The sequence below is a fragment of the Primulina tabacum genome, chromosome 17, assembly GCF_025594145.1.
Source record: "Primulina tabacum isolate GXHZ01 chromosome 17, ASM2559414v2, whole genome shotgun sequence".
Taxonomy (NCBI): domain Eukaryota; kingdom Viridiplantae; phylum Streptophyta; class Magnoliopsida; order Lamiales; family Gesneriaceae; genus Primulina; species Primulina tabacum.
Window position 1 is genome coordinate 943640 of NC_134566.1, and position 23444 is coordinate 967083.

General features: G+C 34.1%; 1 protein-coding gene and 1 pseudogene across 1 annotated transcript; one reads left to right on the forward strand and one right to left on the reverse strand.

The window, feature by feature from the left end:
- Positions 1-2668: 2668 nt before the first annotated feature.
- On the reverse strand, positions 2669-4692 carry LOC142531746 (pentatricopeptide repeat-containing protein At1g07590, mitochondrial-like; annotated as a pseudogene).
- Positions 4693-20026: 15334 nt separating this feature from the next.
- Positions 20027-22038, forward strand: LOC142531028 (ENTH domain-containing protein C794.11c-like). Its single transcript, XM_075637011.1, has 4 exons — positions 20027-20259; positions 20663-20785; positions 20875-21036; positions 21249-22038. Exons 1-4 carry the CDS (start codon positions 20060-20062, stop codon positions 21772-21774), a joined length of 1011 nt encoding a protein of 336 aa, XP_075493126.1. The 5' UTR covers positions 20027-20059; the 3' UTR covers positions 21775-22038.
- Positions 22039-23444: the final 1406 nt, after the last annotated feature.

Sequence of the window (23444 nt, forward strand, 5' to 3'; positions counted from 1 at the left end):
AATATTGCTAAAATCCTAACCAAACTCTAATTGCTATCTTAGGCCCATTAACAATGTTAATTAAGCCCATTTAGCCCATTAGTGTTTAATTAAAATATTTTGTTTAATAAAGTTTGTGAATTTATTAGTCGGGTTGCCAAAACGTTCGTAGTTTTTTTGAAAATCCAATACTGATAAAATTACGTCTTGGTTTATAAAATCACCTCAAAACTCCTTATTTTCAAAAAAAAAATAATAAAAAACAGCAATCATATTTTAAATAATTAAAAACAATTAACCAATAAAAACATTTTCTATTTCTCAACCATCGGTCTCCGTTCCTCGATCGCAACTCGATTAATCTTTAAAAATACATTTTAATGCAACCATGTAGAAAACTATATTTTAAACATGTCAATATGCAGAACATAATTAATTAATGCAATTAAAACAATTAATTGAAATACACAAGGAATTTAATAACTCGTATGCATGTGATTCGCGTGGCCTTCGAATTTTCTGGGCGTTACAGTCTCTTCAACTCATATATCCTGATCGAATTTGCAATCATTGATATATCGAGAGTTGTATGTGAATTCGATAATCATGTGATGTATATTTGGGTAATAATAGTGATATGATATATGCAACTGAGGAAACACCTTCCCAAAATACACATGTCTTACTCTGGCCAAATATTTCTTGCACTATTAACTCATCAGATCACATAGGATAACTTCACCTTTAGTCAAACGGTGGATCCTTCACTACAATGTATTTGCTCCTATATATTTCGAAACTATACTCAACCTCGCTACCTAATGACCCTCAATGGAGTCGGTAAATGAATCAAAGTACATGCTAGTATGTAGAGCCTTTACATTGTCCCGGATCGAAGGACTAATGATGTACAACCATAACAACATATTATTCTACTCGATAAGTGATAACCACTTGGACAGTCCGAGGGAGAATTGTTTAGTGCATCGTTAAATGCTCACATTTGTATGAATGGACATCTTCATGCTCTTACAAATGAAACATGAAGTTTACATCACAGATGCTAGTCTCAAGCGATCTTTATCCTTATTTTAGGCGGAATGTGACCGAGAATCTATTTAAAGTATATGATACGAATCTTAATAAGTTTTATGATTTACGTTGAGAGACAAACCACATGGTAACTATTATATATTCAAAGACTTTTTCTATGTAACTCGCATGAGTTTACAGATAAAATAAATGTCATAATTGAATAAAATCTTAAAATATTATTAAAAATAAATATTGTTTTTACATTAGAATCAACAAAATCCAAACCACAAGTTGATTCATTGGACAAATTTGTTCATTTCAGGTTTGCACCATATACCAGCACGAAGAATTTTAAGACAAGTTTTTTGTGTAAGCTGAAATGGAGTCATCATTCATTCCCTATGTTCTAGCAACACATGGTTATGGTACCAACTTTAAGAGATTGCAACAAATTATGTCTATCTTGCCACCATGAACTTTGCAAGGTTCTTGTATGAAAATGTTCTAAATATATCTGAAAAGAAAACTGACAAAAATGAGAGGGTGGTGTATGATGCATGGGACATTGGATGTCGCAACTATGTATAAATGGTATGGACAACATGTATAGTTCAATGAAAAATACAAAAGAATTATGAGAGTCTTTGGAAGAGAAATACAAAATGGAAGATTCCAGATCGATAAAATTCATTTTTGGCATATTTTTTTAATAATATTTGTGATTTTCTGGTATACAAGAGTGTATATGTATTTTCCAACTTGTCTGCGACAGTGGGGATAACAACCGAGTGCATAGAACGCTGCCTTACAGTCCCACGGCATATGGCAGAGTGCGTCTAGCTATAATCCGTGTGTGCCAAATAATGAGGATAAGAAAGATAAATAATCTCAGAACAGCTCGATCTCATAGCTTGAGGGTGAGAATGCATATGCTAGTTTTCAGGGTTTACTAGCTATTGCTCGTATCACAGGATCCAACGCTGATGAGGTTCGTGGTGCATGCAAGAAGTGTGGTCGAGAAGGACACGTGACGTTTCAGTGTAGGAATTTTTTGAGTGCTAAGGATGAAGAGGGGAAGGAGAGTGAGGCGATCCAAAGTGCAGTCTTGACTGGTTTGGAGAAGCTGAAGGGGGAGAGAGTGAAGGGAAAAGAGAAGCGTGTCGTGGAGAGCGAGGAGAGTAGCGATGAGGAAGAAGAAAGTGAGACTTCTGATTCAGGTTATGATTCTGAGATCCATAAGTGCTAGTCATTTTCTCCAAATAAGAATCCTAACTATGAAAGCAAGTAACAAGAACCAAAATGGATGCTATTTCTTCTAGGAATACATTAGACAACGTACAATTATGATACATAACATTCTGAACTACAATTCGTCTGCCTTGCTATATGTACATAATTGCATGAGTTCAGATTTATTATGCAACCCAAAAAATTCTGAAGATTCCAAATAATTTAGCCATCATTATGATGCGTTGGATTTTGTAACCCTATTTAAAAACTCGTCCAGCCAACAAGTGGGAAGAGAGCATTTAAGCTGGTAACTATCTTTCAAACACAAATTTCATCTTTGTTTCCTCTTTCAATAGACACATAATATCCTCATCATCACAATAAACAAGAGTCCATGATGAGCATACTATCTCAGAGCTTGGTACTACTGGAATTCAACATGTTCTATGAGCTTTAGTAACCTATAGGCCTCAAAATCTGGCCTAGCCCCTCCCAAGATCATCCTTTCAAGAAGGTTAGACTCATAAATCTTGGCTTTAACATACATCTTAATCAGTATATTGAAGACGAAATTAAACCTAGTGTAACCGGATTGCTTAAATTCTTCAAACTTTTCTACATTCCCTACATCACCATTCACCTCAAAGATTTACAGTATCCGAAAAGTAATCTCCAGCCATGGAGTAGATCTTCTGACCTCTGAATTGATTCTGAAATCCATCCCTAATTCAAGAGTTATCACTGCTGCTTTAATTAATCCTACCTTCAAACAACCAAGTGCACGATGGCAAAACGTTATGGCATTTGGTTTGCATCTCAGCCCATGTTTGCAATATCATCGAATTAAACTGATCGGTTGATTTCAAACCCTCGTGTGATTCCATGTCAAGCACAGAACAAGGTCTCCAATCTTGCCAAAATCTTCTATAGCCAGCACCAAAATCTTTACCCTAACATGTTAAAGTTCTAGAATCTTAAACAATGTTCTAGCTGGCTCCTTGTGCTTCCCGAAATATAGAATAATATCATAAGAATGTCTAGTGTTGACCAGTTAAGTAAAATCATAGACTTTTCAATAGCATCTACATCAGCCTCACACACTGTCACGTCCCGAGACCGAGCTTAGTCGACATCGGCATAGTCTTACAACCACACAATTGAAAACAACAAGACTCGTAGTATAGTATAAACCAAAAATCAATTTACTACTCATAATCAATCATAGAATTGTCTTTACAATAGTAACTCTGAAAACGATAAAAATATGCCGAAGCATTTATAACTTAAATTAAAAACTCACAAGAACATATTCTTAATTAAAAAATTTTCATGCGTCCACTATCAGCCCCAAAAATGGTGTATGATTCTTCTTTCTCTATTTCTTCTTTTGATTTATCTGGGAGGGTAGAGTAAGAGGTGAGTGATATGGTCGTCACTCAGTAAGTGGGTCCGTTCGAGCACAACATAACAAAACGCATAAAAATTCGAAACACACATCATGCATAACATGACTCATAACATATGCAAACCATTGACCAGATACTGAGATTCCTCTACTTTCTACGGTTTACTGATATTATTTCCTAATTTTTACTCCTCTAAGGGGGCGAGGCCATATAGCCGCGTAAGGTCATATAATATTTGGGATTCCCTCCCATATCAAGTTGAATCATCACAGTGCCAACAAATACATCATGCGACAATCGTAACTAGAAGGGATAGAAGAAGGTTTGCACTCGATCGAATTTTCAAAAACGAAAAATTCATAGCCGAAAAATAAAACTTTAAAACTAGACCACTTACCTTAGACCTGGAAGAATGCGTGAAGAATTTGGAAATATAGAAAAATCATGCAAACGACACATCAAAAACGCAACAGCACATCTACCGAAAAATCAGCCGCCTTTTAAAATTCCTTGCGACTTAATGAACCGTTGGATCGAGCTTAAACATTCTTAAGTACATCAAATAAATTATGAACGGTGGAGATCGAGTTTGGAAGTCTTTTTGACCTGCTTAAGGATGACAAACCCGTAGGTATACTGTTCCTGCCTAAAATCCGAGCAGTTTTCTTGCGAAGACTATAAACAAAAAACTAACCGTTGGATTTTCCTGAAATTTGGATATGTTGTTCAAAACATATGAATGTTATTCTGAACGGTGGAGATCGGATTCTGAGGCCTGGAGTGATGGGACGAAATTCCAGAACTTGGGATAGATTTTCGGTCTCTTGTCAGCTTCTTAACTCGATTTTTGGCGGCACCTGGGGGGACAAAATTCTCAAAAATTTTAGAGAGAGGAGAAAAAATTCTCGAAAATTTGGTTCAACTATCATTGCTTCATACTGACAAATACCTTCAGCAAACCTTCAATGTTGTGCTCATTGGCTTCTATTTTCAAAAAAATGTTATAAGTGGAGATATATGAAACCACTTTATCAGCTTTCATCTATATTAAAATTTTCTAAACTTCTTTCCTACAACTAGGAGAGGAATGAAGTACAAAAAGGCGATTCAAAGCCAAGTAGGATATCTAATGACCCAACTCCCTCATCTTATTATGTATTCCAACGAACGTTCAACTAACCCTTTTTTTCCAAGCATCCAAAATAAGATTGTTTTAAAGAAGCTCGTTTTAAACTCGGATGGGTTTGGGCGAAGAGGGTCTCACCTCGTAATACTACATGAAGCTTGGTCGTAAATTCTACTAAGCGGGAATAACCTAGTTCTTTTGGCTTATAAGGCTTCTCCCTTGTAACCCACTCCGTCACCTAGAAAAATAAAAAGCCGTTGAGCTTCTATTCTTGTTCTAATATCTAGTTTGCAATTACTACTCATGACTATGAAAAACATTTTTATTTTGTTTTGAAGAAAAATAGAGTGAATGCATGCATAAAACAACGCTACGTATTAATGAGCAATAGGCGTATTCCTGTAAATTACCCTGAAAGGGGAAATTGGGAAGAGAATTTGCTAGTATTTTTATACTCAACTGGGGGTGGGGGATATGAAGGAATCACCACTTCCTTAATGTAAGATATCTTGTCAATAAAAAAAAAAGTTCTTGACAAAAGAGTTTGCTGGCTGATTCCATTTTCCTTCATAATACTATATTAGAAGCAATGAGAGCATAATAAAATAAAGAATCAAGACAACCTAAGTTTCAGAAAACTGCTATGACCCTACAATGAAGATAACTTGATATTAGATAGAAGTAGCTGATGAACTTAGGGATGTAACGAACCAAGTCGCTCGCCAGCTACTCATAGCTCGGCTCGGTAAAAAACTCATTCGAGATCATTCTTTTAGCTTATTGAGCCGAGATCGAGCTCGAGCTTGGATCTGAGATTGAGTTTAAGGATATTCGGTTCGAAACCTTGAGTGTACTATAATAACTTACATTGTCCTGTTGGAGTACCGTTTCTTGCACTCAAAGCGCAACAGAAGTTTAAAATTTTTTTTTTTGACATTTGAAATGTTCCATGGGCGTCGTATTAATTAAATCATACACAGGGTGTTTAGAATTTTTTCTTTTGTTTATTTAACGTCGGCTCTGACTATTATGAATTTAAACAGATATGTCACTTCTTGTAATACACTATGAATGAATCTCCCTTTTTGATCGTCTAAACAAGTCCAAAATTAGATAATGGTTTCCTTCTTTAGATCGCACTAAAGATCCTAAAAAATTTTTGCATTGAAACTGGATCGCCGTAGTTCAGAGATCTTAAGGTAATGATGGTCGTGGAAGTTTTCTCCAAAAATTCTTGTGAGAGAGGAATAAGAATTTTGAGTGAGAAATTGTCTTATTTCATGACTTTCAATGAAATATTTATAGATTTTGATTCTTAATCAGATCAAGAGTCTTTATCCTATTAGGATTCATAATCCTACTCCCATTAGTATTCATGTTTCCATTATTTAATTTCTTAATTAATTGCATATAAATTAAATTATCAATTCTTGACTCTTCTAGAATATTACATGAGAATCATATACATATTGTATTCACCATTACTAACATTATTATTTATTTAATAAAGATTCAAAATTTACTAAATAAATAATTATGCATTCATTATAACTTCGATCGACGATCACCCGATGTACCGAGGGTACAAATCTTGTTCATATAATGAAAATTGAAAATTTTGAAACTAATTGATTTTTGGCAGTTGCCAGTTTTGTGAGCTCCTTCATAAAACATGAAGTTCCACTCTCCTCACTTAATTAGCAGTTAAGCTAACTTGCACAACTTCCATTACATGTAATTGACTTATAAACTCATTTATAAGCTATTTGTTCTATAGTCGTCAAATTCAACTCTTTGAACTTGAAAATCTCAAATGGAACACATAATTTGATACTTGTGTGACCGTCAATGGTTCAGAGATACAACTAGTCGTGAGTTCACAAATTCTCGTGATTCAGAATAACATTTATTCTTATTCGAACTTACCCTAATTAGCATCATTAGTTTCATCAACCCCTTGATCAAGAATGTCAGAACTCAAGTCTGATTGCATTCATCGGATCATGATACGAGCGTCTAGTAGCATCACTCCATGATCATCTAAGTATCACTTATTGTATCACCCTTACCTCAACTGTAATGTACCGTAATTTTAAATATACTTAAAATTTGTAGAAAAATAAAAATTTTCTTAAATAAGTAATTATCTTTCAAAATGCAATACAAATAAAATGTTTGACAAAATATTTGGAATGTAACGAACTTGCAAAAGTACTTGTTTTGAACAACAAGAAATAATTTTCTTAAAAATCAGAGTAAATGAAATAACATGCATAAAAATCCTTGAAAACTAAGCGGTCCTCGGGTTAGTCCACCGCAGAGTCCGACCCAGCTCACTGATCCCCGCCTCTCGTCTTCTCATACTCGTCCTCACCTGCATCGATCAAGTTTAGTTAGTCTAAAGACTCAACATATATAAACTGGGAATAGAAAGTAACGTATAATAAAATCACATACATTTTAAAATAGCTCATACATAACTTAAAACTTTGAATATACTTACATAAACATAGATGTGCCATCGATTCATAAACATTTTCATAAACGTACTTTCATCATACATACTTAAACATTCATATCATCATAATTTTGCATAGAGATATGTTTCAAAGCAAGTGACCCGTAACATAGTGCGCCTGATCAGACTAAACCACAGTATTAGGCTGACAGGGATGTCCACTACCAAATACATAAGATCCCCGGTCATAATTTACCAGGTGGATTGGTCCCTCGTCATACTTTACCGCTTCCCAATCCTGATCAAAACTCGGTCATACTTTACCGAGGTGGAGAGGTCCCCGGACACGTTTTCCGGCTTCCAAATCCGTTCATATTTGGTCACAAGACAATTAACATACCTCAAAAACATAAAATATTTTATTTTTCACGTCGAACATACTTACATAGCGTTGAGGGATTCGTTGGATCTCGTTTGGACTGTCGTTGCACATATTAACACGTTTTCAAGCAACTCAAATTTCATAACTTAATCATACCAATCAAACTCACCACCGAATTAATGAATAACTTATGAATTTCTAGACCAATCGGGACTTGACCAATTTAAACATCATACTAAACCATGATCAATGCAAAAATAAAAGAATATACATACCTTTGATATTTAAAACTCAAGATACGGCGTATAACGACGCAAGGGAATGCGAGACTCGATCCGGAACGACTTGCGGCACGATGTTTTGCTCGAAAACCAACGTAAATCTTCATGAATTATGCAAGGGAAGGATGTCTGCTGAATAGCCTAAGAACCCTAGGTTTTTCTCTCAAAAAATTGAAATGTAAATGTGTGTGTGTGTACTGAACGTGTGTTAGTGATTTGGGGGTGGGGGGTGTGAAATTGCTCAATTCAATAATTAATTGACTAATTAGGGGCTAATAAAATTGTTTAGGTAAATAATTAGAAATAAAATAATATCAATCTAATTACTTAACCCCACTAAAAGATTAAATAAACAAATCTGCAAGGTTTAAAAATCTCCACTACTCAACTTAGTAAATTAGTGGAAAAGCTTAAAAATATCAAAATCACCTAATAAATTAAATTAGACTTTAAAATGTTTAAAATTTCATAATTATTTTAAAATACCAAATTTCACGAGTTGGAATAAAATACTACATTTTCTCATAATCGTCTAAATCATCGCCGGTCTCTTTTCCAGATCCCGCATCGAATATTCGCATGAAACATAAAACTCGAGAAAATATTTTAACGTGTATCACAATAAACATGTAAACAATTTAAAATAATGTGAAGCGTAAATCATGCATGGTAAAAAAAAATCATTTTAAAAATTAAATAAAATAATTTTAACCATTTAATAAATGCGAGGGTTTACGTGTACTGATTTTGGGCTCTACAATTCCTCTCCCACTTAAATAAATTTCGTCTTCAAAAGTAAATCATACCAAACAGCTCTGGGTAGCGACTTCTCATATCTGCTTCGACCTCCCAAGTAGCCTCCTCCACTGATTGGTTCAGCCACTGAACTTTGACTAACTTGGTCACTTTGTTCCAAAGTCTCTGCTCCTGTCTGTCTAGAATTCGGATAGATCTTTCCCCATATTACAGATCTGTAGCCAACTGCAACGGCTCAAAACTCAAAACATGCGAAAGATTTGTCATATACTTCCTCAGCATCGAGACGTGAAACACATTGTGTACTCCGACCAGATTCGGCGGTAGAGCTACACGATAAGCAAGTGTCCCAACTCTCTCAAGAATTTTGAACGGCCAAATAAATCTCGGACTCAGCTTGCCTCTCTTCCCAAACCTCGTAACACCCTTCATAGGTGCTATCTTCACGAATATGTGATCTCCAAAAGCAAATTCGAGATCCCTCATTCTCTTGTCAGCATAACTCTTTTGACGACTCTGGGCGGTCTTCATCCTGTCTCGAATCTTGATCACCACATCTGCAGTTTGCTGAACAATCTCTGGGCCAAGTTCTGATCTCTCACTTACTTCATCCCAATGAATTGGCGACCTGCACTTCCTTCCATATAGTGCTTCGTAGGGAGCCATACCTATAGATGATTGAAAACTGTTGTTGTAGGTGAATTACACTAGAGGTAGCTTCGATTCCCAATTCCCGTGGAAATCGATCACACATGCTCGCAACAAATCTTCTAAAATCTGAATCACTCGCTCAGACTGACCATCTGTTTGAGGGTTGAATGCCGTACTGAATAGCAACTTCGCCCCCATAGCTGAATGCAAACTCTTCCAAAATGACGATGTGAATCTCAGACACAATAGAAACTGGGATCCCATGCAATCTGACTATCTCCTGAATATAGAGCTCTACATACTGAGTCTAGAGAATATAGAAGAAATTTGCGTTGAGATGAAATCAGCGGAATCAGACAACATCGATGGGGCAACGAAGACGGGCATTGATGGGGACTCGATGGTTGTTGTGGTGGTGGTGTCCGGCCAAGACCTTTTCAAGAACATGAGCGGTGGTCAATTTTTGAGACTTGTGAGGAGGGAGGAAAAGTGTAACCCCTTAATATGACATGCATTGTCATATAAAAAAATCATATAATAAGTTAGAATACTACTAAGATTCTAAATTAGAATCCTAATGGAACTCCTAAGTTTGAATCCCAATAGGATTCTTACTTCTCAAGTTTTCACCTTGTCAAAAATCTCCAGGTTTTATTAGCTAACTAGAATTCTTACTAGTTTTAGATGTATTAGGATTCTCAAGTCCCATCAAATAATTCATAATAAGTCATTATCTCATGTATTATTTTTAAAACTTTTGAAAATACATGAAATAATTAAATAACTATTATTTAAATAATTAATTCTATACACTTCTAGAATATTCCATGTGAATTTTACATACTAGTCAAAAATACTAATTAGTATTTAATTAGCATATTCCAAAATTATTGATTAAATAATTATGAATTGATTATAATGTCGATTGACAATAATAAATCTTCGATGTGACGAGGAAACAAATATCGTTCATACAATAAAAAGTGAAAATTTAAATATCAAAATTTTCAACTGACTCATTTTTTGAGCTGTTTATTTTAGAACTCCTTCACTAAATTAGACAATTGCACTCTCCTCAATAATTTAGCAATCAAGCTAACTTCCACAATTTTAAAATATGGAATACACTTTGTAACTTTTTTATAATCTATATGTTTGATCTTCATCAAACTTACCGTCACCAAATTTAACTCCTTAAATTTGATAATCTCAACAGGAACACATAATTCAAAATTTTTGAGACCTTCAATGGTTCAAGAATACATCTAGTCGTGAGTTCACAACTTCATGTGACTCGAGACATCACTTGTCCTTATTCTGGCTTACCCTAGTTAGCCTCATTCTTCTCATCAACCCCTTGATCAAGAACGTCAGAACTCAAGTCTGATTGCACTCATCGGATAATGGTAAGAGTGTCTAATAGCATCGTCCCATGATCCCCTAGGTATCACTGATAGTGCCTGCATGAATGAGTAAGTTATGGTTATTGTACAATATGTTCCCTTCAACCCGATCAAATTTGCTACCATTGATAGATCAATAGTTGTAAATGAATTCGATAACGATGTGATGTATCTTTGATTAATCATAGTGACATCGTATGTGCAATTAAAGAAATATTTTCATAATGCACCTGTCTTATTCTGATAAGAGATTTTTTGCACTATTAACTCATCATATCACATAGGATAACTACACCCATAAGTGAGCAGTGAAACTCCGACTACAATGCATCGGCTCCTACGTATATTAAAATTACACCGAACATCGACATCTGATGACCCTCATAGAGTCGATAAACAAATCAAAGAGGAGGGCTAGTACGTAGAGCCTTCATGATGTCCAGGGTTAAAGGACTAATGTTCTACAACCATAATTGCGAACTAATTTATTCGATAACTGATAACTTCTTGGTAATTCTCGAGAGACTTGTTCAGTGCCTCATCCAATGAGCAGCCATCTATATAAATGGATATATTATGCACATACCAATTAAACATGACGTTTATATCACAAATACTAGTTGGAACTCGAGATATTTTTATTCTTATTTTAGACGGCTGAATCGACTAGAAACGAGTTTAGAATATATATTACACTTCCTAATGAATTTAATTTTCTACATTGCGAGATAGACTTCATGGTACTATAATATATTCAAGGGCTTTACCTATGCACCTTGCATAAGTACGCAGATAAAACTAATATTATAATTTGATAAAATAGTAAAATATTATTAAAATAAATATTGTTTTTATATAAGAGACAATAAATTTCAAGTCACAAGTTAGCTGAGCACCAAATTATCTAACACAATTCCCTATTAATTACCATGCTTTCTCCTGATCTGACCGGTTTCCCTAATCGTTAACATTCTCGAGCAAGGTCTTGATCGATCCTGCTATGACCAGCTCTTTTCTACGAAGATCGGCAACTAACCCCAAGCAAGGATATATCTTTTGAGGTATATCGTGCTTGGGAAACATCCTACCCTGGCTAGGGTGTATGACTGGGTCAGGCACAAGTGTTTGATATCAAAGCCTTATTGACCCTAGCTACCTGAGTTGCACAAACACAAATCCCACTGTATTTGGAAGTAAATCTGCAAGATCTCTATAAATATGGAATACACAGACGAATTCATTCAATGTCATACTTCTTGCACTTTGTCCATGCTCTTCTCATCCACTCTCTAATGTAATCATCCGATGCTCCTGATTTTTGTTCATCTCAGCTCATTGTCGTCGACCTGAACTGAAAAGATTTGAAACTTGGCTCACCGCACCGAACATGAGAAAATTTAGGTAACATCATTATGTTGAAAAAAACACAGAGTATTTGAGATTATATATGGAAGATCTAAAAGATTGAGCGCTGAAATTTAATACCAAATAATAATATAGTAGTATACTATAAGAAATCGTTTATCTCGTGGGATGAGATGGTAAATATATATGAATAACATAATGATTTATAACTATAATCTTAAGTAAAATTTGAGTCAAATATTGGATCAAACAATATCTATAATCAATTAATGTAATATAATTCGCACAGAACGATGGCTTACTAAATTCTTAAACGGGGATTTGAATTCTTGTTCTTTTCCCCACCCATCCATATTCAATATATATATATATATATATTGAATATGTCTTATGGTTTTAATAATATTAAAACTATGAATAACATTTAAAAGTTTGATTTTTTTAATATTTGATGTATTATACTAATCATGTAGATAAAAATATTTTGATCATATGACGTAGAATATATTTTTTGCCCATTAAAAAAGAGGCTTGGGATGACGCAATCCATTGCCCTTGGATGGAACTTTTTTTCTTTTTATAATATAATAATTTATTTAAAATGGAGTCTAGAGAATAGAGATTGAATTCAAAAACCCACGGATCAAGTCTTTCCACATGCTTTCGCTACACTTTATTTCAAATTCAAATAGATATTTGAAAAACGTCCAAATCCAACAAAAAAACCAAACACGTTCGCACTTCATTATTATTATTCTTTTAAAAATAAATAAATTATAATTTGACGTTGTCGTCTAATTCTAGGACAAGTGGCGACCAACATGTTTATATTAAAATCTTTATTTTTGTTTTAGTGGGGAAAAAGTTGTTGTAACTTAGCTCTAACTTGATATTTTATTTTAATCTTGAAATATTGATATGTGATAAGTTATAAATAATCAATATTTCTTGCTCTTTTTTTTTTAATTTTTGAATTTTTTTTAATAATAATTAGGTCTTAAAATTTGAGACATAATTAAAAATATAGAAATTTAATATCAGGTTTTTGAACCATAGAGAATATAAAGATCATATTTGATTTTTTTAATATTTTAAAATTAATTTTGACATTTAAAATATAGTTTGAGCGGTTAGTTAATTTATATTTTGATTATACAATATGTTTGAGGAATAAAGAAAAATAATAAATATGCTGGAAAACATTAGACTACCAAAAAAATAGAAGCAATGTTTGTTTATCTTTTAGGAAAATATTTTTGCTTTATGAAATTCAGATAAAATCTTTCTATAAAATATTTCCACACACTCGCACACATCATTAAAATTTAAATTAAATAATCTTTAGACCAAAGTCTCAATACCACGTCACTCTCCACCATTAAATTTTAATAAACAAAATTCTACTTTGAAATTATCGTCCTATTCAACTGGGGTCTGAGAATGTAAACGAAACAAACACTTAGTATTGTTAAAAACTCGACAATAAAAAATTCGTTTGAGTTTGTTTGTTAATCATATCAAACTAGACTCGAGCTCGATTTCGAGTTCGACATTTTAATCAAACCAAGCTCAAGTCTAAGGTATTCGGCTCATGAGCTATTAAACATGTTCGTTAATAAACTCGTGAGCTCGGCTTTTTTAGCTGGCTCGTAAACTCGAGCTTGACTCATTTGTTGAATTGACAAATAAAAATATTAGTGAAACGTCCTGCCCTTTTTATTGCTTTAAAAATACTAGAAATTTTTTTTTTTAAAACCTCACATAGCATTGGCCGAACCATAAAATTTCATAAAATACTTTTAATATCATTTTAAAATAAACAACCAACTAACATTTTTCTAAATCTAAAAATAACATTTGAAAAGTATAGCCCATACTATAACCTCTCAAAAACCACTCATACTCATGATAAAAGTCATAAAATCTTTTAACATAAATCATAACATATATGTGGAAACTAGCATTGGTCCTCGGGTCATGTGCACCTTCAGTCCAGTCGGATCAACCATCAAGACCTCCATTAGCATTATCATGATAACCTGCATCCATCACACCTAGTGAGCCTAAAGACTCAACACACCATAATCTTTATAACGAGTAATACGTAATACAGTCAACATATAACGGTGAAAAATACTTGTACTTAAAATATCGTTTTCATGAAGATGCATAAACATAAACATTTTCGTAAACATTTTCATGATGCATAAAACTTCAACATAAACATTTTCATAACATGCAAACATGAATTTCCTTTTCCTCAACATGACATGACATAAAACCTTAAACATAATCATGAACATTTCCTCTTTTTTTTTTCTTTTTCCTTTGTTGAATTCAGATCGTTAATTGTGACTTTTCTGACATGACATGACATGACGATGGATCCATCTACATAAAACCACAGTACTGGACGGCGGGGACATCAGCGACACTCTCACCGATCAACTGAGCCTTGGCCTAACATGATCGAATAGAAATACGATCGTCGGGGCTCCCTCTGGGGCCTTTTCCCATAAATGGGCTCCCTCTGGGGCCTTCTCCCCTCACGATATTCCCATTCTTACCTCAACCCCATAACCTCATAACCTCATATTCGTAATAATGGAAACACGATCGTCGGGCTCCCACTGAGACCATAACCCTCACGACGTCGCCATCATTAACGAATTAGTCACAATCACTTCACTTCCTTCAACATTTTCCATTCACATCACTTTATAAAAATCATGCATAACATAACATTTTGTTTTCGAAACCAAGCATGCAACATGTCTTTTAAATGTCTTCCTTACCTCATAGAAATCAAATAGACATTTTTTTTAAAATCATAATTTAATCATAAGCATTTCATAAACATTTAAAAATAATCATAATATCATAAAAACAGCATTTAGGGCACTGCCATGACGTTTACTAATTTCCCGGTGTAAAAAGACCGTTTTACCCCTGGACTAAACATTTTACCTTTTCGACTTTTTTTTCTTGATTTCATGACTCTAACATGTCCCAAATAATTATTTAAGCTTACGTGAATTTTTCCATAATTTTATTTGGCTTAAATGTTAGACTTTTTCAATTATCTTTTCTTAATTGTTTTAACGGTGTTTTAATCCCGAAAAATACCAAACTTTAATATAAAATTCCTAAATTCTAAATTTAGTCTTTTTATATTATTTTAGCCCTTATGGACCACGACTCGACCCCCCGTGAGTCGTTTTCCAATTTTTCTTCTTTTTAAAACCCTATTTGACACATAAATTTCGACCCCAAGCCATCTCTTAATTTTTGCGAGTTACCCCCGAACCATGTCGAGCCAAAAGGTGCCCAACATGTTAATTTAGCCTACTGGACTCTAAGTTTACCAAGACTTCACTCCAAAACCCGAAAACAAGCCGCCCCAAGTGACACCCAATCTGGCCGAGAGTTGCACCTAGACTAGGACTCTTGTTTTGCTTCTAGGACTCTTCCCCACGCACCCAACCGCCGAACCCACCTGTTGTACACCCTCTAAGGACCCTAAGTACTCCCTAGAACCCAGCCCTCAAACCCAGGCTACGCCCCAAAGCCCCTTGCGCGACGCTGAACCCTGCGCGCCTCACATGCAACTTCTCGGGTAGGGTCCTAGCATGGCTAGGACTCTTTCCCAGCCCTTACCGTGAGTCCTAGCTTGGCTAGGACTCTCCCTCTGACCCGTGACAGACTCTAGTCGAGCCCTGGCCCAAGCCAAGACCAAGCCAACCCCTTGAACAAGCAACCCGATCACCCCAACCCTTGACAGCAAGTTTTCGCCTGTTCTTCTTTCTTGTTGCTTAGCCGTGTGTTCGGTGGTGTGTGTGTGGCCTTAATTCACATATTAACTTAGCTTGATCGTCCCTTAATGTCATGGCAGCCCCTTAAGTGAGAAAAACGTGAGTCATGGCATAAAACAAGTGGCATAAAAATCACAACTCCAATGCATGTACAAGATGGGTTTTGAAAATCTGAATATATACATATATGAACTTCAAGCTTTTCATGCACACATAATTTAAACAATATTATGATATAATGGATGAGAAAAGGGAGATTAAGGTGTGCCTTTGCGTAGTATACGCTCGAATAATCGTTGACGACGAAGAACGGAGGGACGACTACGGTTTGCTCTTGATAGACCTTCGAAAATCCCTTCCTAATTGCAAGTGTGTGCTGCCGTGTGTGTGTGGGTGTGGGGAGGGAAGAGTTTTCAGAATTTGAAAGTGAGTGGCCGATTTTTCCTTGGTGCAAAGTGTAGGGTTTTGATAAATTTACCCCTTTAAATATTAATTAATCAACCTCAAGGCTTTTAGGCCTATTAAGCCTCTAAATTAAGCCCATTAAAATAGTTAGGATTTAAATAAAATATCAACAAGCTTTTTGTTTAATTAAATATGTGAATTTATTAGCCGGGTTGCCACAAAGCTTGTATTTTAGTTGAAAAACCAACACCGATAAAATTTACGCCCCGGCGTATAAAATCACCTCAAAACCCTTAATTTCACAAAATACTAAAAAGCATCAACCATATTTTAAATAATTAAAAACAACTGTTTAATAAAAATATTTTCTATTTTTTTCAGCCCTCGGTCTCCGTTCCTCGATCGCAACCTGATTAACTTTTAAAAATACATTTTAATGCAACAATGTCGAAAAATATATTTTACACATGAAAATATTCACAACATAAATAATTAATGCAATCAAAATAATTAATTAAAATACAAAAGAATTTAATAATTGCATGCATGTGGTTTGCGTGGACCTTTAAATTTTCGAGGCGTTACAATTAGTATTAATAAAAATTACGCTTTTATGTGTGATTTAAAATTAGTTTGTATATATATTTAATTTTTATCAAGCTCGAATCAAATTCAAACTTGAGCTCAATTGTATGTTTTACGAATTCGAAAACAAGCCGAGCTCCACCCAAGCTTGTTAAATATGATAAACAAGCTATTAATGAATCAAACTCGAGAACGACTTGATTAACATGATAAACGAGATTTTAACGAGCCGAGCTCGAGCTTTTTGCGAGATTAGTAATTTCAAGACAATTCGAGCTCGAGCCTGATAATAAAAACTCGAATCGAGCTCGAGCTTCTATTAATCTTAAACAAGTCAAACTCAAACATGATAATGTTTAGCTTGGTATGAAATATTTACATCCCTATTAATACAACTAATGAATCATCAATATCCTCTTATTTTATATATAGATCAAACAATTTAAATATTTAGGTGTGAATATTACATAATTTTATATCAAAATTTTCTTGGAAAATTGAAACATTCCTTAGCTATTAATTTAAATAAATAATAATAGAATTTTTTTTCATTATCTTCATAAAGATCGAACCATACCAAAACATAAATCTAAATTTAAAAAAAAAAATCAGAATTTGCGATAGAAATCCATAAATTATCAATCATAAAATAATACATCAACCATACAAAATCCAGCGTCTCATCTTTTAAAAACGAAACATAAATCTCTCTTTAAAATAATACTCAAATCTTGATCAAAAATTTGATTATCATAATATTGCGAAAAACGTAAGGTCTTCGGGAGTGTACTGTCATACTCGATCCACTCCAGCGTCCGATCCTCCCTCAACATCATCCTCACCTGCAACCATTCAAATTTAGTAAGTCTAATAACTCATCACGTCCAAACCATATGTAACGAATAATACATATACAGACACATGCATCCTTAAAAAAATATTTTGAATAAAATAAATAGACATAAAAACTCGTAAACATATAAACATTTTCGTAAATTATTTAAGCACATAATATCATAAAGCATTTCCTCTTCACAAATTATTTTAGTGAAATTTGATCATTGTAAATGACTAAATTTTATCATGTATCATCTGATCAATCTACAAACCATGGTACATGGCGATGGAGCGTCAGCAACGTTTGTCACTGGGTCGTGGCCTAAAATAAAGTAAGTTCACAGCCTCTTCTTAATACGGATCCCCCAAAAATATTCTGAGTCACATTCAATTTATATCCTTCAAAATATTTTAATTTTTCTTTTATTTATAACATATTATATCCTCCAAAGATTGTAAAATTAGTCATTTCGGGAAAATCGCTCAACTGTAGCATTAATCGTAAAAATTTAATAAATTCACCACAATAATTTTAAAAATCATTTAACATGTATTATGACCCCCTCGGGACATTGTCAGGACATTCGAACTACCCTGGATGTAAAATGACCATTTTACTCCTGGACCCCGAACTTCTCGTTTTTTTACTCTTCCTACGTTTCTTGACTCGAGCCTATCCCAAACCATCATATAACCTTATTTTTGACTTCTACTAATTTTCTTAAACGTAAACTCGAGCCCTTCGATATATTCATCTTAATCGCTAAACCATAATTATGTTTCGTAACCCGATTTAACTCAAAACTTAATTACTTTTTTCCAAACTCAAACAACGACTTACTAGACCCTAGTCCACCCTCATGAGCCACGGTCCAGCCCACACAATACCACGGTCCAGCCTCTTCCCTCAGCCCTAGCCAAAACGCACTGTTTCCCCTCCTTTAAGGCGTCGCGGCCCGCCCAACCTTCATGAGCCACCTTCGACCAACCCCCAGCTAGACCAACTCCACTCCCTTAGACACTCTCCTAGGACCTTACTGGACCACTCATGCAACAGCTCCCTTGCAAAGTCCACCAAGCGCCGTCTTCCTCCCTTTCTTTCTCCAAAACCAAACCCAACACATGCAATACAACCTAACTAAGGCTCGACGCTTTTCCCTCTCGTTTCAGTTCTTTTCTAACCTACATGGGACTCTCTTTAGGACTTCTAAACATCATCTCCCTTCTTCTTAATGGCAGCGAGTCCCTAGAAATCATAACGCGAATCAAAAGTGCATTAAAAACTTTTAAACTTTAAAATAAATTATTTAAAACTTTAATAAAACTAAATCATCATGTTTTTCATTCAAAATTTCATAAACATGCATAATATGAATTGAATGATGCAAAAAGAAAGGTTTAGAATGTGTTTTTGCATTTAAAACGCTCGAAATATGATTATCGATGCGGTGGAACGTCGGTGACAAACGGAGGACGATTCTACCTTTTTTGTCAACAAAAACCCATCGAAAACCCACCTAAGGATAAAAGAGAGTCGGGTTAGCGTTGCTGGAAGAAAAAACAACGAAGAACGATGGAGAATTTTTTTTTCAAAACTCCCTTGACCAATGTCCCTAGGTTTCGTCAATCTCCTTTCTTTCACCTACATAAATTTGTGTGTATTTCGATGTATGTGTGTGTGTAGGTGTTTAGAGGTGTATGTGTAGGACTCTTTGAAAAAGAATTTAAAAAGATTTCCTAAATACTTAATTAACCCTAGTTTTTAAATAATTAGTTGGGTCCATTAAGATTAATAAAATCATTAAGTCTTAAATTAAAAGGTTTAAAAATGCCTATTTCTCAAAAATCCCTTATAAAATACATAAATTCCTTACTCCCACTAATTAATTTAAATTTAACTCCAAAATACTAAAATTCTTAAATCCAACTAAATTACACAAATTAATCATTTAATAATATCAAAATATCTCATTTAAGCATTTAAAATCTTTTAAATAAAATAATAATCAATTTAAAAAATTTCATACATGCCATCTACGTGGCCTGATTTTCTGACATTATAAAAATACTCAAAAATCAAAATAAAGATATATGATGGATATAAAAACTCTTTCAAAAAAATGCTAAATAATATATTACAATACTGGATTTTAGTAATATCATTCCTTTATCTTTGAAATTTAAAAAAAGTATTTTAATTTGATATTTACTTTATATTTTGTGTTACTTATATTTTATTTTATATAAAAAAAATATGTCAAATTTATTCAAAACTAAATTTATACACGGAGAAAATTGAACCATGACATCACTATTTAGGAGTCTGCAACTGCCTCTTTCCTTTTGATATGCTAATACCAACTCCACTTTCCTTCAACAAATCAGATAAAGAACTAGAAGAAATCAAGAAAATATCAATCTTAGGCAGCAACAGTAGCAATATGAACAAACCTCTATTCCATGAATTCAAGAGACAGGCTTCTTTCTATCTCAAGGGGAAGATCAAAACTGCCCGATTGGTTTTGACCGATGTCACACCAGCCCAACTGTAATCCCCTGATTTCCAAGATTATGTTATATAATCTCTGTGTCTATTCAAGATTTTTTTGTTTTGTTTTGTTTTGTTTTGTTCACTACTGGTTGATTATTAGTTTCTAAACTTTTCTGCGCGATAAATTTTGTGTCTGGAACACTTTACCTTCTTCCATGTGATATTTCTTTGTTCATGTCTTAAAAGTTCGAAACTTTTCATGAAGGGAAACCAGAGATATTGAGAAGAGGCCATTAAAAATTTAAAACTCTTCATCCATATGTTTTGAGAAAAGAAACAAAAGGCCCCCAGAAGATTTTACAGAAATACGAAAAAATAGCATAGATTTCTATATTTATTTACAATCAGTACTAAGAACCCTTCGCCCGTATTGACGAGATTCTTTTGTTTTTGTCCGAAGACTGGCGGAAGAAGCTACTAATGGGGATCCGGGCGGACCTGATGCCCAAACCCTGAAGATGATTTCCAGGTCAGCTTTTGAAGTGGATGATTATTGGAGAATTGTGGAGATTTTGCACAAGAGGTTTGTTTGGATTGTCTGATGAATATCTTCTAATTGATGTTTGGTGCAATGTGTGTATTTAATCTTTGAATTTTTTTTATGTGATTCAGGTTGGTGAGATTTGAGAGAAGATTTTGGAGGGAATCATACAAAGCTGTGGTTGTGTTAGAATATTTGATGACTCATGGTCCTGAAAGTGTTGCAGAAGAGTTTCAAACAGACAGAGATGTTATTAAAGAAATGGAAAACTTTCTACATATTGATGAGAAAGGGTATATCATTTCATGCAAGATTATTGGCCACTTTTTAGACATAATTATCAATGTAAGAGAGAACTAAGAAAAAACTGCAAGTATGCTGTATATGGAAGTATGAGGAATATTTGAATTATAGAATTTTATTTCTATAATCTGTTGTGCTTCTTAAAATATTGTTTCTGTTTTTTCTTGTATATCATACATTGAAAAATTGCTCGTTTGTGTAGTTTTAATTGGGGCCTAACAGTGAGGAAGAAAGTTGAAAGGGTATTGAAGCTTCTTGAAAAAGGGTCTCTTCTGAAAGAAGAAAGAGACAGGGCAAGAAAAATTTCAAGAGTCATTCAAGGGTTTGGTAGCTTTTGCCACAGAACCTCATCAGGACAAGGAACTCTGCAAGTATCATCATCAGTAAAAACATTTGATAGATGCAATTCACAATTCAATGATCATGCCAATCAAGAAGATTTCTTTCATGAAGAAGCCGAAACTAAAAGAAAACCAGAGAAGCCGATCAATCCAAGAGTAGAGAGTTTCACCTCAGAAAACATTCCGACTGGAGGGGATTCAAAAGAGAATCTGGCTCCAAATCAGGGAATACTTTTGAGGGAACTGAGTGAAGAGAACTGGTTTTTCATAGGGGAGGCCAATCCATTTTTAAATGACAAAAAAGATGAATCCGGAATAAATATGTTAATGGAGGATCATCACCCTTTTGATGATGCAGAACATTTATCAACTGTGTCTTTGTTATAAAGTGCAGATCAGAGGCAAAAATAAGAAAAATAGTTGGAGATATACTTTTTGTGGAGCTCTGAAGATGTCAGATGCCTCATCTATTGCTGTTGATCTGCAATACCCTGGTGTGATAGCTTATATGTTTCAATCTGGATTTGGTAATTACTGTTGGTGTTAAAGTAGGTGTCCAACGAGCCAACTTGTAACTTGGACTTTATTGACTCTTATGTAAAAATAATATTTATATTAATAATGCTTTATGATTATGATATTATCCAATTATGATATTTATTTTATCTGTATTCTTACCCAAGCTGCATATATAAAATTCTTGAATATAATATAAGTACCATAAGGTCATGAGTCTAGTGAGTCATGAAATTCATAATGAAAAGTACATTATATTCTAAATATGTTCTTACTAGATTCAGCCACCTAAAACAAGGATAAAGGTCGCTCGAGCACCAGAAGGTCAGAAGTCAACTAAACCAATCGAGGAGATATATCTGGTTAACATTGATGAAATCTTGAAAACAGTAACTCAGACCATAGAAGAGGTCCATGATGAAGAGATTGAGATGACTGTTTCAACTAAAATGGAAACTGAGGAACATATTGCCGATATAACTGAAATGGGGAAGTCAGTAGAGGTCCAAATTCCTTCAGTTGAAGTTCTTGAAACATTATTCATGTCTACATCTGTGACTAACCAAATTGGCTCTGAGCCCTCCAATAACTGAAGAGTCAGTTGCACTAGCAAACCAAATGATATTTCAGGAAACTGAAATTGAAACTGAAGTTGTTGATGCAGCTGAGCTAGTTGATGTTGTTAGATCGAGCTGCTAGTTGATCATTTTTCCCGATCCCAAAGCGCATACCGTTGTTGAATCACAAGAATTGGAGATAGAAGATGATATTCCAATGGACAACATCCTCTCAAATCTAACTGACATAAACGCTCTTTTGTCACAAGTCAAGACAAGGTCAGAAACTGATTGACATTGATATCGAAAACTTCAAAGACAAAGTTGTCAAGGATCTCAAGAATCTATCCAAACATGTTCATTCATTGTTCATCCAACTAGACTCCATGAGAAAGAACTACGCTTCAAAATCACAACTATCAAGTTCTCATGATGCTCTCACTCAGAAGATGGATCTAGTTAATGAAAATTTGAATTCCAACATTGATTTAGTTTACACTCAACTTTTAGCAAAGTTAGATATTATGTCAGCCCAGATGACTTCAATTGCGCACATTATGAAAAAAAATATGTGGTTTATTCATGGTGTAGACAAAAGAAGGAAGAAAAGTCTAAATTTCTAAAGCAGCAACTATTGCAAAGAAATCTGATAAGAAAAGCGAAGACAAGAAACAGTAGATAGTTGATATTGTTTATCGGATTTATTAGAAATTGTTGGAAAAATTTATTTCAGTTTATCAATTTCAGAAACTCAGTTTATCAGAATTTATTTTGCCTAAATTTGACGTGTTGCTTAATTTTGTCAAACACCAAAAAATAAGAAATTGGTGGAATAGAACATTTATGTATTGGTGTTAACAAATAATTAAGGCAAAACTGATTTGATCTAAACTGAACTCCAAACCAAAAAGAACTGACTATGTCTATAAGATAAACTTATTTACATAAACTGGACTAGTCGAGTAGAACTAATCGGACCAAAAC

Excerpts from the sequence above, each read along its gene's own strand:
- LOC142531028 (XM_075637011.1), top strand. The coding sequence starts at position 20,060 with ATGCTAATACCAACTCCACTTTCCTTCAACAAATCAGATAAAGAACTA. Across the intron at positions 20,786-20,874 it reads GTGGAGATTTTGCACAAGAG|GTTGGTGAGATTTGAGAGAA; the intron begins GTTTGTTTGGAT and ends TATGTGATTCAG. Across the intron at positions 21,037-21,248 it reads CTACATATTGATGAGAAAGG|TTTTAATTGGGGCCTAACAG; the intron begins GTATATCATTTC and ends TCGTTTGTGTAG.